The sequence below is a fragment of the Tetrahymena thermophila genome (genome assembly GCF_000189635.1).
Source record: "Tetrahymena thermophila SB210 genomic scaffold scf_8254627, whole genome shotgun sequence".
In the NCBI taxonomy this organism is placed as follows: domain Eukaryota; phylum Ciliophora; class Oligohymenophorea; order Hymenostomatida; family Tetrahymenidae; genus Tetrahymena; species Tetrahymena thermophila.
In genome coordinates, this window is record NW_002476396.1 from 14916 (window position 1) to 32248 (window position 17333).

General features: G+C 23.6%; 3 protein-coding genes across 3 annotated transcripts; all 3 read left to right on the forward strand. All coding sequences in view use genetic code 6, as the record gives it.

Moving 5' to 3' along the window:
* Nucleotides 1-254: 254 nt before the first annotated feature.
* On the forward strand, nucleotides 255-2523 carry TTHERM_00860420 (AMP-binding enzyme family protein; the record flags this gene model as incomplete). The annotated part of the gene is made up of 3 exons (XM_001017009.2): nucleotides 255-1990; nucleotides 2064-2305; nucleotides 2366-2523. 3 exons carry the CDS (start codon nucleotides 255-257, stop codon nucleotides 2521-2523), a joined length of 2136 nt encoding a protein of 711 aa, XP_001017009.2.
* Nucleotides 2524-8489: 5966 nt separating this feature from the next.
* On the forward strand, nucleotides 8490-10232 carry TTHERM_00860430 (REJ domain protein; the record flags this gene model as incomplete). The annotated part of the gene is made up of 4 exons (XM_001017010.3): nucleotides 8490-8509; nucleotides 8569-9363; nucleotides 9513-10167; nucleotides 10212-10232. The coding sequence occupies 4 exons, from the start codon at nucleotides 8490-8492 to the stop codon at nucleotides 10230-10232; spliced, it is 1491 nt and encodes a 496-aa protein (XP_001017010.3).
* Nucleotides 10233-12058: 1826 nt separating this feature from the next.
* TTHERM_000860431 (hypothetical protein) lies at nucleotides 12059-12607 on the forward strand (the record flags this gene model as incomplete). Its single annotated transcript, XM_012797869.1, has 1 exon — nucleotides 12059-12607. The coding sequence occupies one exon, from the start codon at nucleotides 12059-12061 to the stop codon at nucleotides 12605-12607; it is 549 nt and encodes a 182-aa protein (XP_012653323.1).
* Nucleotides 12608-17333: the final 4726 nt, after the last annotated feature.

Here is a 17333-nt window from a genome sequence, read left to right on the forward strand (position 1 = left end):
TTAATTGAAATTACTTCAAATTTCAAGTAAATTTTGATGTTTAAAAAGACAAAAAACAGGCCAAATAATTAAAAAATATATAATAATAAGAAAGAAACCAATTATTTAAAGATCAAATAATCAATAAAAAAGTAGAAGTATTGACAGTCCTCCTTCAAAAAATATCAAATATTCTTGAATCAGTCCCAAAAATGATTTACTCAAAATTTGATTTATTTTCATCTTAATTTTAGTTTAATATCAACAACCAGTAAATGAAGAAGGGTACCCTTTTCGGTTTCCTTCTTTCCATTTTTGTTATTTTAACTACATTCTCCTATTTTATCTACATCATACAGCAATATACAACAAACTAAATAGAACCTAACTTTAGATCATAAAGCTTCATCTCAGATGGTGAAATCGACATAGATTTGAATAGTGACTTAGTTGCTTTCAAGTTCGATTATGGTAACAACACTGTAATTTATGAGGCTAATTAGAAAAATAAAACATACTTGGTTTACTATGCTTTCTTTTACTACTAAAAATTAGACAAATCTGACTACATTCAGCTACCTGTTCTTCAATGCACCAACCCTAAACTCTTAGGATTTTACTGCCTAGATCTATCTGTGATTAGCAATACAACGCTTGTTATGAATACTTCAGAAAATATTCTATCTTAGATATAAATCTATACCTATGGATGTTTAGATATTGACGATTTGAAAACTACTGCTCCTGATAATTGTGCAACATAAACAGAGATAGACAATATGATCAATGGTATTAACGCTGTTATGAGATTTAAGCTACTAACATCTTAGTATAACACCTAAACATAATAAAACGAAGACAATTACAGGAACTTTTTGATCTATACAATTGCTAACTAATAAATAGTTACCTAAATGAAAACTCAAAAGTAAATTACCTCTGTGAAATAAGGGTTAATTGTTTAGACTCAATCTCTTTACTCTTCTCCTATCTCTTACACTCAATCAGATTCACCTATCGATAGAACCTATGCTGCAAAATATATTGGAATCTCTAGCTACTGCTGTTTAGTCCTCTACATGGATGAAATTGTCTAACAAATTTAAATTTAATATCCATCCCTACCTTAAGTATTCTCATTCATCAACAGTATCTTTACTTTTTTGATGCTTTTAGGTATTTTAGGAAGATCTGTGTCTCAGTTTTCAATCAAGAAGGATTTTTTTATGCTATTCTTAAAAAATCAATACCAAGACACATATTTGCAAATTATGAAGGAAAATTAACTTTAAAATGCAGAAAAAGAGAAAGACGAGGATAAATATGTTGAGAAGAATGAGTATGTATTTGCTGAAAATTAATATCTACAATAGCAAAAGGAAACCTAAACATAAGGAACATAAGCAATAGAAGGAAGAGAAGGTAGAGGAGAAGAAGATGAAGAAGTTAAGAGACTTGATAATACAATACCAGCCAGAAAAATTACTGTACCTACTTTTAGTAGTAAATAAAAGCAATCATTAGATTTAGAGTCTGTTTCCCCTTTCAATATTAATAAAATTGACAAAGATAACCAATAACACAAAGGCTTTGGAGCTGTAGCAGCATAGTTAGACGAATTATCAAATAAAATTCAACATGACTGCTCAAATCATGAAAATAATAATGTTTCATAACAGCAAAATTTGTAGATTAATAAGTTTTATTAAGTCTAAGACTCAGTGCTTTAGGAATATTAGCGAGGCCATGGAGAATTATTACGCAATTAATTTACAGAAGAAAATTATGAGTTTTCTCCTAACAAATAGAGCTTATTGCAATCCTAGTTTAAAAAATAGAGTTCCTTAGTCAGCCCCTCAACTTATTAATCAAAACTATAACAAAAAATTAAAAAAAGTACCAGTCTAAACACCTAAATAGTCAAAAGTATTGAAGAAAAGATGAAAAATATGGAAAACATCCATAATAAAAAATTATCTGATAAACTACTCCAGTTTATATTTAAAACGAGGTACTTCACTTTACTTCATTTGAATTAATTCATTTTTTATATATTAAAAAATTTTTTTCTATCTAAATTAAAGACTTTTCAAGAAGAAGAAAGAGCTGGTTGGAGGACTCAAAAAAAGCTAGCTCCAACAAATCGAGTCTTAAATAAATAAAGAATTGGATATCATGAACTTCGTTAAAGATATTCTGTTTTTGAAAAAAGCAATCATGCTTGTCTTTGACCCTGATCAGCTAGTAGCGCTGTAACTTATAGGCTGTTCGCAACATTTTTTAGACTAGTAATTGGATGATTTAGAATCAGATCCTAATTAATTTGGTAAAAACATAAATGTATATTTTGATATATTTATTATAAATTAATTCTATTATAATAAAGAAAATGACACTACACTGAGTTTCTATGAAAAGCAATTTGCCGTTTCACAATCAGAGAAATTATAGCAACATTACATGAAGAGATTCTTAGATAAATGTACGAATAAAAGAAATTTTAACGAATTGGATGAAAGAATTTTAGCTTCTCTCAAAAACTGAAAAACCAAATGATCATTTTTTGCCTCAAAAGGTTCTGATTCAAAGCTCTAAAAAAAAACTTGATCTTATTGCAAAATTTAGAAAAACATAAATTTAAAAAAGAAATTATTCTAGATTTTTTTACTTTTTATTATTATTATTATTATTAAGTATTAGTAAGTATTATATATTTTTTAGTAAATTTGAATTATTTTAACTTTATTTCTTTATATTTTAATTCAAATAAACTTCTTTTTCTTTATTAAAGTTAATATCATACGAAAGCAAATTCTAACTATTTTATTTAAATTTATTTACAATTATGACTTTTTTATCTTTTGTTTGATAGATTGATGATTTGATATAATATAAATTATATTCGATAAATTTTTAAATATTGATGGATTCATGATTGTAATTAATTAATTGATAATAAATGAATATATAAATTACTTATACGTCATTTTTCAAAAATTGTGTTAATCAATCACATATATTTTGTATGAATATTCATAATGATTAATAAAATTTAGCTTAATTAACTCTTGTGATTCCCATTCATCTAAAAAATGAATAAAATAAAAATTCCTCATTTTTACCTATTCACCCAACACCACCTAAAACCTATTATAATCACAAAATAAAATTAAAGAACAATTTAAAGGAAAAATCTGAAATAGATTTTATAAAAAAAGACAAAAATATATGAGAATTAACAATCGGAGCATTTTTAAATCAGCATGTAGAAAAAACCTTCCTTCTATACTGCAAATTTTTCACCTTCCAAGTACTTTACTTCATTTTCAGACTTTTTTAAAAACTTTTATTTTTTGTATTTTGATTATTTTTCTTAAGCATTTTATAATCAAATAAAAAGACATTAATTAAGATTTAGAACAATAAAATGTTCATATTTAATTAACTAATTAATTAATATAATAATCATTTGAAATATCACAAATCATGATATGATTAATGGTTGATTTGTGATATTTCAAGTACAGGAAGAAACAGCTATATTTATAAAATACTTTTAAATAATTTAAATTAAATCCAATTAGGCATACGGCATACAGTCTGATCTGATAGCTGTTAATATAAATTTTGATATAATTTTTTTAAAGGTATTAATTATTAAATATTTAATATTTTTTAGGCCACTGTGTAAACTATCAGTGATACATCTATTATTAGTTCAAATAATCTATTTTTTCCTTATACGCTATCATTATTTTAGATTCTGATCAAAGGTAGACATTATTGAGTTTATTTGATTCAGTTCTTTAATATCTAAGTACAAAAATTAATTAAATCTAGTCAATTTATGTGCTTTAGTATTGGAATAGCTAAGAATACTGACTGCTCTTTCAATCTAGATTCAGTTAATTTAAAAAAGTAATTATTACTCTAAGCAATTATAAGCTAAAAAGATATACTTTAGAATAATTATTTTTGACTATCTATGCAAATAAAATTATAGCAGCTCTTCAAGTCAATCCTAAAGTTAAAGAGAGCGTCCTTAATTAAATTACCATAATTTTATAAAATTCACAACAAAAAAGTGAAAATTAATTAAGCAAAACATAACAAATTATTTAATAATAGCGAAATTTTTTATGAGAGTTTTATTGATTGCTTTAAAATATTGAATTCTACTACCTAAAGCTCATCATTAATATTTTAGTGGCTTATTAGCTATACTTTATCACAAACTATGGTGCAAAAACAAATGAATTTATCAGAATAAATAGGAAATCTACTTTTAACAAAATTATCAGTAGAACTTCTATAGAACGAAATTTAATCTCTAAGTACATTATAAACAACATCTAAGAATCTTTTAAAATATGCTATCTTTTAACTAGCCACAATAAGATAATTCAAATATATATAATGCTGTACTGACTAGCTATTCTGCTAATCCTTTTATTCAAACTGATTGCTTCTAATAGTAATTTAACTTTAAAAACAAGTCCTGATAAAATAATTTCTATAAATCTTGTTGTAAATATCGCCTCTAGTTAAGGATTAAAAAATTTAATTATGCATTAATTTTTGAATATAAAATCATCAAAATTTAATATAATTTGCTTTTAGCTATAATCTTAATCAAAATACACTCATTAAGACTGTAAATTGATTTATTTAGCCTAACTAGTTCATTGGGAATATAAAATATTTCTAAATTTAAAACATTCTATGAGTATGCAATATTTTGAAATTTTAGTTCAATTACATAAATCGAAATAGAATTCTGTGTTTATGGTAAAACGCACTATTCTAAGAATAAATTGCATTTGTGGTATCTATGACAAAAGATAATCCAATATCTTTGTGAATTTTGATAATTTTAATTAAAAAATTGAAGATGAATAATATCAACTACAATCAATTACATTAATAAAAATAAGAATCAGATAAATAATAAAAAAAGGTATTGATTATTTACAGTAATAATAACAATAATCTTAATTAAAGAGAAACTAAATCAAATACAATCCTAAAAAAACCTGATTATGATTATAAGGAAGTAAATTATTGTTTAATGATAAGAAAAAGATACTTGCAATCTTTATCTGATAACCTAAGCATTTAATGAATATATCTCAATTCAAAAGATAATAAATAATTTTTATATTTTTATTTGTATTTTGTTTGGTTTTAGATATGAAAGTTTAACATTTTAATTAATTACCTTACAAAAATCTAAAATATTATTGTAAGTTTTAAGTACAATGTATAACTCTCTTTCTAACTAGATGAAAATATCTATAACATAAACCATATTAGATGATTACCCTAAGTTCTTAAAAAATTTTGCTTGGTAACCATTATTTTCTTTTAAAAATAAGTTAAAAAAAAATTACATCACAAAATAATGAAAATATATTTTATTTTTTATATAATTGCCCTCCTTTTTTAAATCTTAAAATATTCCATTGTGCCCTCATTTTACAAATTTTGATTCATAAATACATATAAAAAAATTAAAAATGATATTTTATTTTAACTTTTAAAACCTAATGGCTATGTGCTATTTAGCAGCAATAGCCATTTTTTAAAATAGCAAAGTGCTATAATAATTCTATTATAAAATATAAAAATCAAATTTTTAATAAATAACTAAAAAATCTATTTCATAATAAGTGACATACAAAGGACTGAATTTTTGAATGGCATTTTGCTATAAACTAATTTACAATAATAGATTTAATTTAAAAATAATATTTAATGGATAAAATTACAAAATTAGTATTTTTTATATTAAAATAATTTATAGCTTAAAAATGAATTTAATTCTTGGGTTTAAGTGTGCATGAGCTATAATTTAATTCATGGAAATGGAAGTGCTATAAAATAAATATGTCAAATAAATAATGAGTTAATGTATGGTTTCAAATCAATAAAAAGATAGAACCACCAAATATTAATGAAGATTTTGAGAGAGTAATTTAATACTTGAATATTGATTGATTATTTTTTTAATGGTTTCAATGTAAATTATTCTTGCTAAAATTCTTTGTATCTTCCTTAGAAGTAATTTAAAAGAAACTAATTATATATATAAGAAAAGTGATATATATTGCATTTAAATTGTAAATTAAAGTAAATTATATTCATATTAATTTCTGTAAAAAATAGTGATTAACTTGCTACTTTAAATCAAAAATAGAAACAAATCAAAAGGAAATTAATTATAATTGATAGTTATTAAGAAAGAATTCTTTGAAAACTTTAAAAAGTCAATTAATTAAATTAGTAAATAACACTAATTAATTTCGATCAAGCTTATCTAAGTTTTGAGCAAAAATGCTAATATTTTGTAAGGATAATCTTTCTTTTTTATTCATTAAATTAATGATACATATAAATATTTATAGGTATTTTGCTTGCTTTAAAAATAGTCTAAGCATAGGATTGCTCATTACTTCTCTAAAAAACTAAACCAACTACTGCACCTTTGGGTAAATTTTAAATTCTAAAATTATAAATGCAACCAACTATTAAAACTTAAATGAAATTTAGGCTACTCCTGCAAAATTAGTACATCTACAACTTTCAATGCTACTTAAATTTAAAATAAAACCACGTATAAACTAAGGGCATATAATTTAAATAGTAGTTTCATTGATGCACATGCTAATATTAGATAACCTTAATGTGCGAATCTTATCTAAGCAATCGATTATAATTATCCAAACTTAAATTTTGAGATTAATGGAGATAGCATGTTATAGTATATAAATAATATATACATAGGCTTTGATTTATATACCACTTAGTTATTTTAGGGATTAAATATTACTTCAAGTTGGAATTCATAAGCGTAATAAACTCTATCTTTCAATTCGTAAGATTTTTCTCAATAAATAGATGCTTGCAGTGTATATTATGTAAATGTATTCGCAAAAATAGATTTGACTAGCTAAACAAATAAATTTAGTTCAATATCGATTATTTTTACTAGTTTGGTTGATAATAATACAGTGATTTTAATTTCGATTTCAAATCTATAGGTTCTCTTTTACTACAAAGTAAATTTTATTGATTTCTTCATTTTTTAGAAGTTATTTTTTACTCAAAGTCATTTTTTTAAAATAAATGCTAGCAAAGTTCCTGCTTATTATTTTATTCAGAACTTTATCTGTTAGTTTTAATATTTTTTTTAATAAAATTAATTTATTTTCGCTGTACTTTTTAACAACTTAGTTTATTTTTTAGCCATTTTAATAGCCACTAATTATTTAATTAGATAATTTCAATATATTATTATGTATTTAGTTTTTAGATGTAATCATTTTGTTTTAAAATATTTAATAGTGTCCGATTGGCTGTATGGGTGACTGTCCTTCGGGGAATTGCCAATCTTGCTAAAGCGGCTACGATCTTATCAGTGGTTCGTGTGTATTAAAGTGCGGTTAAAGATAATACTCGAAAGTAGTAGATGCCTCTTCATAATAAACTTGCTAACCCTGTCTTACTCATTGCAATGTATGTGCTAATGGAAATACTTGTACAAATTGTGATAGTGGTTATACTTTCGCTTTCGTTAATGGTTCAGCTTAGTGCTATCCATCATGTAGCTAACCTAGCCAGTATATTGATTCATAAGGTATTTGCCAAAATTGTATGTAATATTGCAGCAATTGCAACACAGCAACATTTTGTACGGCTTGTTTTACAGGATTCACTTTGAATGCTAACAATGCTTCTTGTTAATGTAACGGTGTTATTAACAATAATATATGCAATCCTTGTACTTCTCCTTGTTAAACTTGTAATGATAACTCAGTAAGCTGCAAAACCTGTATAAATAATTACTACCTTGTTAAAGATTATCCAAATTAGTCTTAATCTTAATGTCTTTAAATATGCCCTAATAACTATTAACTAATCAATAATACTTGCTAATTATGTATTTAGACTATTTACAACAGTTGTTTTAATTGCCCTAGTACTTGTAGATCTTGCTCTCCATCTTAAATTAACAAGTGTTAAGATTGTTATCCTGGAATGCAGCTTAATAGTAATGGTTTATGCGAACCTTAGCCCTAACCCGGACTATAAGTAGATAGTAGAAATCTCAAATTTTATTATTGTAGCTATAATAATATAGCAGTTATTTAGGCTACTTTTTCAAACTCAAGTCCAACATTAACTCTGGAATTCGGAATTAATTTAGTTACTATACCTGGACTACAATGCAATTAAATATTTGACTCTGATACTCTAAATTTGCTAGGCTCTAGTACATGCTCTATCAGTTTATCATAAATCATTGTGACATTAAGTATATTTTATTAAATAATGGATTAAATATTAATATAATTAATTCTTAAAAATAGGTTAAGATGCTAATTTAATGGTTAACTAAGTCATAACTATAACTACCACTGCTTAGATACTTTAATTCTAAGGATTTAGTTCAAAAATTGATACTATTTATCTGATTTCTTATGTTTAACAACCAGTTACTCCTTAAGTGAATGTTCTATACAATTAAGTTGTAAATTCTTGTAATGACATCTAATTCTAAATTTAAACACCATAAAATGATGCAGGAAGAGGTTTCTTAAATATAAAATGGATATTATCTAACCCATAAAATTTCAGTTAAATAGTTATGCTGACCTTATTAGATATTATAACTACAGCTAACGATAATCAAAGTTTTACTTTGTTTATCCCAAAATTAACTATTCCCGTAAATACTGACATATCTATTAAGATCGCCTACACTCTCAAAGTCTCTTAAAGCAACACCTTGTCTTTTACAACCAAATATTAATAAATGAAGCAAATTATTATTAGCCCATTTTAAAGTAAATAACCTCCAATATATAGGTAAAAAAGGCTAATTTTAACATATTTTCTACAATAAAATTATTTTTTTTCTTGTTATTATTTAAAATAAAATTTCATTAATTTAATTAATTCTATTTTATTTCATTTTTAAAAAATATATTTTTTTAGCAAATCAATATAGCTATTTTCAGAAAATTATTTCTCGAGTTAGAAATATAGACTCAGTAAAATAAGAAATATTATTTAATATTATATTAAAAAAAATAAAATAAATAAAAAAAAGGTTTTGAAACAGGTTTCGAACCTGATAGAAGAAAAAAATAAAAAATGTTTAATCAAAGATGCAAATTAAATAATATATTAATTATTTTTTTTTATATTACATTCTATCCCACCCAATATCCATAACTTAAATTAATATCTTTATAAATTAAATACAAAAAAATATTTTTTTTAGAAAAATAAAAAAATAATAAGTAAAACATAATTTTATCTTTTGTTAAATTATTATTTTTATTTTATTAATATTATTTAATTCAATAGGTATATGGACTTGTAAATCACATATTTTTTTACTATCTAATCATGTGATTTGAATGGGATTCAATTTTTTTAAGATTAGATTGAAATCTAAATTACTTCATCAGTTTTACCTTCTCTTAACAAAAATTTAACTAAATTCGATGATCAATAAATATAATTAGAAATACAACCTTATCTTATACCTACTAGTACAAATTTAGATATTTAGGTAAAATTTATTTTTATTATTCTATTAACTATTAATTATTTAATATTTTTTAGGTTTCTGTGTAAATTAGTAGCGATGCATCTATTAGTAGTACAAATACTTTATCTGTAGCTTACACGGTACCATAAATTTAGATTCTGATCTAAAATGGATCTGATATGCTTGTTAATTATAAAAACAATCTTACTCTAATTGGATTGGCACGAGATTATGAAATTCAAGATCCTAACACTTCACAAGGAATACAACTAAGTTGGCATTGCAGATCTTTGTAAGTATAAAATGGGGATAACTAATGTTACACATATAAAAAGGAAGTTTATGTACCATAAAATACTTAGAATATTACAATCGATGGTGGTACTTTCAACCCTTATTAAATCCTCAGCTTCACTATTTAAGGATCTAAAGATTCTAGAACTTCCTAGTATAGCTCTTTAATTATTTTTGCAGAGACAGATCTTCCTCCTCTCTTGGTTGTATTTGATGACCCTAGGTAATTATAACAGATTAACATAAACGAAGATATTCATGCAACTCTTATTTATGGCTCAAATGTACCTTCGGACATTCTAACTTATGCTGGAGCAATTCTCTACAATAATTTAGTTGTAGGAGTAATTAAATTTGATTATTATAAACTTAAATTTAGAATTTGGGATTATTTTTCTGATATAAAAGCAGATAATCTAATTGTTCAAATCAGATTTACTGTATATAATCCTGCCAATATAATGCCTAGTTTAAGTGTAACAAACTTTAATATAAACTTACCTCCTTCAAATTGCGTTCTTTCTGTTACTCCTTCAAGCGGTTAGGCTTTAACTACCTAATTCACTATTCAATTTAATGGTTGCGTAGCCCTTAATAATCCTATAACTTACTAATTATTCTATTATAACCAGACCTCTGATGTACTAAAAGAAATTTAAATCCCATAGAATATCCTAAGAAGATAATTACAGGATTAGAGTTTACAGTCCAAAATTATTACCAATCTCCCTTCAGGAAATATAGTAATTATGGGTCAAGCTATGGATTCTTACTTAGCTGTCTTTAATACTACTATTTAAGTGAATATTTCTCCATTCTAGGGAGATGAGCAGACATTATTGAGTTTAATAGGTTCGGCGCTTTCATAGTAAAATATAAAAGTAAATTAAATGCTCATTAATTTATGCATTATTGGTGAAGAAATATCTAAGAACACTGCTCTTTACAATCTAGATTCTATTAACTTCAGAAAGTAATTGTTAGTATAGTCAATTACAGTGCTTACGGTGAATTTTTACAAAAAATATTTAATATTACATATAAATAGAAAGATATACAAATTTGTTAATATAATCAATATTCAGTCATACAACCTTATAATTCAATGCATTTCTATAATCTTGAACTCATAGAACAAATCTCCCTCTACAAAACGGTATATGGATATAGGGTTTTATACTTGAATTGAGTATAGATAATATTTAAATAATTTTGTAAAAATTGACCGTAAGCACTGTATAAGCTATTCAAATAGGCTTTCAAGTAATTCTTTTTTGTCTACTTATGGAAATAAAATTATAGCAGCTCTTCAAGCTTCCATAAATAATAATTATCAAACCTAAAGTTATAAAGTCCTTGAATATGTTAATACAACTTTGCAAAACTCACAGCAAAAAATTGCAAATTAAAAGAATTATAATAAATTATTTAATAATAACGATATTGTTCTATAGAATTTGATTGATTGCTTTAAAATATTGAACTCAACTACCCAAGAGGCATCATAAGACTCTTTTAGATCCCTTTCTTCTAATCAAACCATGTTGCAACAACAAATGGATTTATCAGATTAAATAGGAAATCTATTAAACAACATTACCCTTCCCAATTAAGGAGACCTTTAATTACAAGGAAATTTAATCTCTATAAGCACAGAGTAAATAACATCTAAGAATCTTTAAAAATACATGTTTATTTTAAACTAGCCATCATAAAATGATTCAAACATTTATAATGTTGTCTTGACTAACTATTCTTATAACCCTTTTATTAATACTGAAGGCTTTTAGTCATATATAAATTAACTTTAAAACACGACTCCTGGTATATAAGTTTCTATAAATCCTGTGGTAAAACCGTCTATCTAAAATGTAAACAATACCTTTAGTTAAGGGCTTAATAATTCTCTTACTCTTTAATTTTCGAATATAAAACCATCAAAATATAATTTAACTTGCTTGTAGCAACAATCTTAATCAAACTGGAATCAATCAGATTGTAAATTGATTTAATCTACACTAAGTGGATCATATGTTTGTCTATGTAAAGATCAAAAACCCACTACTATAGCCGAAGATTTATAAGATCTTCTTGATAATAAAAATTTAAAAACTGCATTTGGTTCATAGGGAATATAAAATATTTCTAATTTTACAACATTCTATGAGTATGCTGTATTTTGGATTCTGAGTTCTGTTACACTAATCCAAATAGGACTCTGTATTTATGGTAATTAGCTAGATTCTAAGAATAAAATTACATTTGTAGGATCTATGTCAAAAATCAATCCAATATCTTTAGTAAATTTTGAAAATTTTGATTTAAAAATTACAGATGAATAATAGCAACTACAACTAAATTAATAAAAATAAGAATCAGATAAATTATAATAAAAGGAATCTATTGCTTTTATAAATTACTTGCATTAAAAATAATAATCTTAAAGAGCTACGCAATCAAATATAAACCTAAAAAGACCTGAATATGATTATCAAGGAAGTAAATTATTTATTTAATAATAAGAAAATGATATAAACAACCAAAAAGTTTAGAACTTTTAGTCTTTATCTGATAACCAAAGCATTTAAAGCATATATCTGGGTTCAAAAGATAATAAATAGGAATAAAAATTGGATTAACCTAACATCATTACTGAATATAAAAAAACAAATAATATTGAAGACAAAGAACAAAGTAAAGAATAATAAAAGGATATAGTTGAAATATTAAAAGGATCAAAAAATACTCAAAAATTAATGCAGACCTCTTTGTTGAAAAAGATATTAATTTTTCACAATTTTAGCAGTATTTTCTTTGTTTACAGTAGTTAAGAATCTAGACCACTAAGATTTAGCATTTTCTACTTAAGAATAATTCACTCATTAAGCATATCAACGATTTTTGATTAACAGTACAATGAAGAGTAGATTATTATAGTTTCACTTATAAACTCTGTTATTGTGATAGCAAGTGTTACGTTAATTAGATTTTTGTATAAATCTAGAAAAATATTTAAAATAGTTGCGTTTTTGGTAATGATGGGTTTACTTGTACTATATTATTATATAATTTTATCAATTGTAAGTGGTCAAATAAATGATTTCTCAAATAAAAGGATATCTTACTTTTTTATAATGTTTGGAGTAGATTTCTTGATCTTATCAACATTAATCTCTATAATTAACATATTTGCATTTATTAAAATAGTTAAAAATGCAATTAAAAATAAATATATATTAAAATTATTAAGTTTATTATAAATATAAGATATTTTAGAAAATTTAGCTTTGTGATTTTCTAAATAAAAGTTTCATTATTGTTTGTCTTTATGTTAGTTTAAGATATGAACATTTAATATTTTAATTTCTGTAATGCATAGATCATGAAATTTTATGAAAATGTATAAATTTAGGAAAGTATATTCGAAATATCTTAGTCTTTAAAAATTACCATGGTTGGTTTTTTATATTTTCCAAAATATTAAATAATAATTGTAAAAATTGTTAATTTTAGAGATTTTAAAAAATTTTCTTTAAAAAAATAACATAAATAAAAGTTTTAAGTATTTTGATTATTTTTCGTAAGCATTTTATAATCAAATATAAAGAAATGAATTAAGATGAAGAATAATAAAATGTTCATATTTAATTAACTTATTAATTAATATAAAAATCATTTGAAATATCACAAATCATGCTATAATTAATGGTTGGTTTGTGATATTTTAAATAAAAAAAAGAGCAGCTATATTTATTAAACAATTTTCAATAATTTAAATTAAATTCAATTAGGCATACAGCTTGATCTTATAGCTGCTGTTAATATAAATTTAGATATTATTTTTTTAAAGGTATTAATTATTAAATTTTTAATGTTTTTTAGGTCACTCTGTAAACATAGCAGTGATACATTTATTATTAATTCAAATAATATATTTTTTCCTTATACGCTATTATTACTTTAGATTCTGATCAAAGGTAGTAGACATTATTGAGTTTATTTGATTCAGCTCTTTAATAGCTAAGTACAAAAATAAATTAAATCTAGTCAATTTATAATTTTGGTAGCGGAATAGCTAAAAATACTGACTGCTCTTTTCAATCTAGATTCAGTTAATTTAAAAAAGTAATTATAAGTCTACGCAATTATAAGCTAAAAAGATATACTTTAGAATAATTCTTTTTTACTATCTATGCAAATAAAATTATATCAGCTCTTCAAGTCAATTCTAAAGTTAAAGAGAGCGTCCTTAATTAAATTACCATGATTTTATAAAATTCACAACAAAAAAGTGAAAATTAATTAAGCAAACATAATAAATTATTTAATAATAGCGACAGGTTTTTTTAGAGTTTAATTGATTGCTTTAAAATATTGAACTCTGCTACCTAAATACTTTAGTGGCTTATTAGCAATACTTAATCACAAACTATGGTGCAAAAACAAATTGATTTATATGACTAAATAGGAAATCTGCTAAACAAAATTATCCTTCCCAACTAAGTAGAGCTTCTACAACAAGGAAATCTAATCTCTAAGATCATTATAAACAACATCTAAGAATCTTTTAAAATGCGTTATCTTTTAACTAGCTAGAATAGAATTATTCAAATATATATAATGCTGTACTGACTAGCTATTCTGCTAATCCTTTTATTCAAACTGATTGCTTTTAATAATAATTTAACTTTAAAAACAAGTGCTGATATATAAATTAATATAAATTTTGTGGTAAATATCGCCTTTAGTTAAGAATTTAATAATTTAATTACGCATAAATTTTTGAACATAAAATCATCTAAAATTTAATACTATTTGCTTTTAGCCATAATCTTAATCAAAATGCACTCAATAAGACTGTAAATTAATTTATTTAGCGAAACTAGCTCATATGCATGCATGCGTTTGTAAAAATCAAAAACCAGCTTTGAAGATATTTTATAAATAGATATTCATGATAATAAACATTTAAAAACTATATTTGCCTCTATATAATATTTGTAAATTTAAAACATTCTACGAGTATGCAATATTTTTAAATTTTAGTTCAGTTATATTAATCGAAATATAATTGTTTTTATGGTAAAACGCATGTTTCTAAGATTAATTTCATTTGTAATATCTATGACAAAAGATAATATACATTAGATAGTCAGAGACCTTACAGAATATAAAATCATCTAAATTTAATATTATTTGCTTTTAGCCATAATATTAATCAAAATGCACTCAATAAGACTATAAATTAATTTATTTAGCAAAACTAGCTCATACGCATGCGTTTGTAAAAATCAAAAACCCACAGCTTTGAAGATGATTTATAAATAGATATTCATGATAATAAACATTTAAAACCTATATTTGCATCTATAAAATATTTCTAAATTTAAAACATTCTACAAGTATGCAATATTTTTAAATTTTAGTTCAGTTATATTAATCAAATTGTTTTTATGGTAGAACGCAAGATTCTAAGAATAAATTGCATTTGTACTATCTATGACAAAAGATAATATATATTAGATAGTCAGAGGCCTTACAAAATATAAAATCATCTAAATTTAATATTATTTGCTTTTAGCCATAATCTTTCTAAATCAAAATACACTCAGTTAGACTGTAAATTGATTCATTTAGCAAAACTATCTCATAACATTCGATTGTAAAAATCAAAAATCCACAGCTTTGAAGATGATTTACAAGATAGATATTCATGATAATAAACATTTAAAAACTATATTTGCCTTTGGGAATATAAAATATTTCTAAATTTAAAACATTCTACTAGTATGAAATATTTTTAAATTTTAGTTCAGTTATATTAATCAAATTGTTTTTATGGTAGAACGCACGATTCTAAGAATAAATTGCATTTGTACTATCTATGACAAAAGATAACATATATTAGATAGTCAGAGACCTTACTCAACCTCTATTTTTTTGAGGAATTACAGAAAATATGTAAAAAAAAAATAATTTATTTTTGAAATTATAATAAATTAAATTATTAATTCATTATAATTCTATTATAATATATAAAAAACAGATTTTTATAAATAACTAAAAATCAATTTCATTATCAGTAACATCCAAACGACTGAATTTTTGAATGGCATTTTGCTATAAACTACTTTACAATAATAGATTTAATTTAAAAATAATATTTAATGGATAAAATTACAAAATATCAAATAAAAAACGAGTTAATCTATGGTTTCAAATCAATAAAAAGAACGAACCATCAAATATTAATGATGATTTTGAGAGAGTAATTTAATACTTGAATATTGATTGATTATTTTTTAATGGTTTCAATGTAAATTATTCTTACTAAAATTCTTTGTATCTTCCTAAGAAGTAATTTAAAAGAAACAAATTATATACATAAGAAAAGTGATAAATATATTGCAGTCAAATTGTAAATAAAAGTAAATTATATTCATATTAATTTATGTTATAAATAGTGATTAACTTGCTACTTTAAATCAAAAATAGAAACAAATAAAAAGTAAATTAATTGTAATTGATAATTATTAAGAAAGAATTCCTTGAAAACTTTTAAAAACCATTTAATATAATTAGTAAATAACACTAATTAATTTCCATCAAGCTTATCAAAGTTTTGAGCAAAAATGTTAATATTTTGTAAGGATAATCTTTCTTTTTTATTCATTAAATTAATGATATATGTAAATATTTATAGGCATTTTGCTTGCTTTAAAAATAGTCTAAGGATAGGATTGCTCATTCCTTCTCTCATAACCTAAACCAACCACTGAACCTTTGAGTAAATTTTAAATTCTAAAGTTATAAACGCAACCAACTATTAAAATAAATGAAATTTAGGCTACTCATGCATAATTAGTACATCTAAAGTTTTCGATGCTGCTTTAATTTCAGATAAAAGGACGTATAACTTAGGGCAAGCTAATTTAGAAAATGGCTCTTTCAGCGAGGTATTTGTATCTACTAATTCACCTTAATGTACTCTTATTAAAATAAGAACTCCATTACAACCAAGCGTATATTTTGAGATTAATGGAGATAGCATGTTATAGTATATAAATAATATATACATAAGCTTTGATTATTTATGTAATGAACCTTAAAGATTAAATATTACTTCAAGATGGAATTCATAAGAGTAATAAACTATATCTTTCAATTTTAAAGATTAGAACTTTCCATTACTACCTGATTGCCCTGCTTTACCTAGTAAAAATATATTCGTAAATATAGATTTGACTAGCTTAACAAATAAATTTAGTTCAAGTACCATTTTTATTACTCAATTAAGATAAGATAATACACCGACTATAATTTTTATTACAAATCTATAGGTTCTGATTTACTACAAAGTAAATTTTATTGATTTTTTCATTTTAGAAGTTATTTTTTACTCATAGTCATTATTTTAACATAAATGCTAGCAAAGTTCCAGCTTATTATTTTATTCAGAACTTTATCTGTTAGTTTTTATATATTTTTTATTAAATTTATT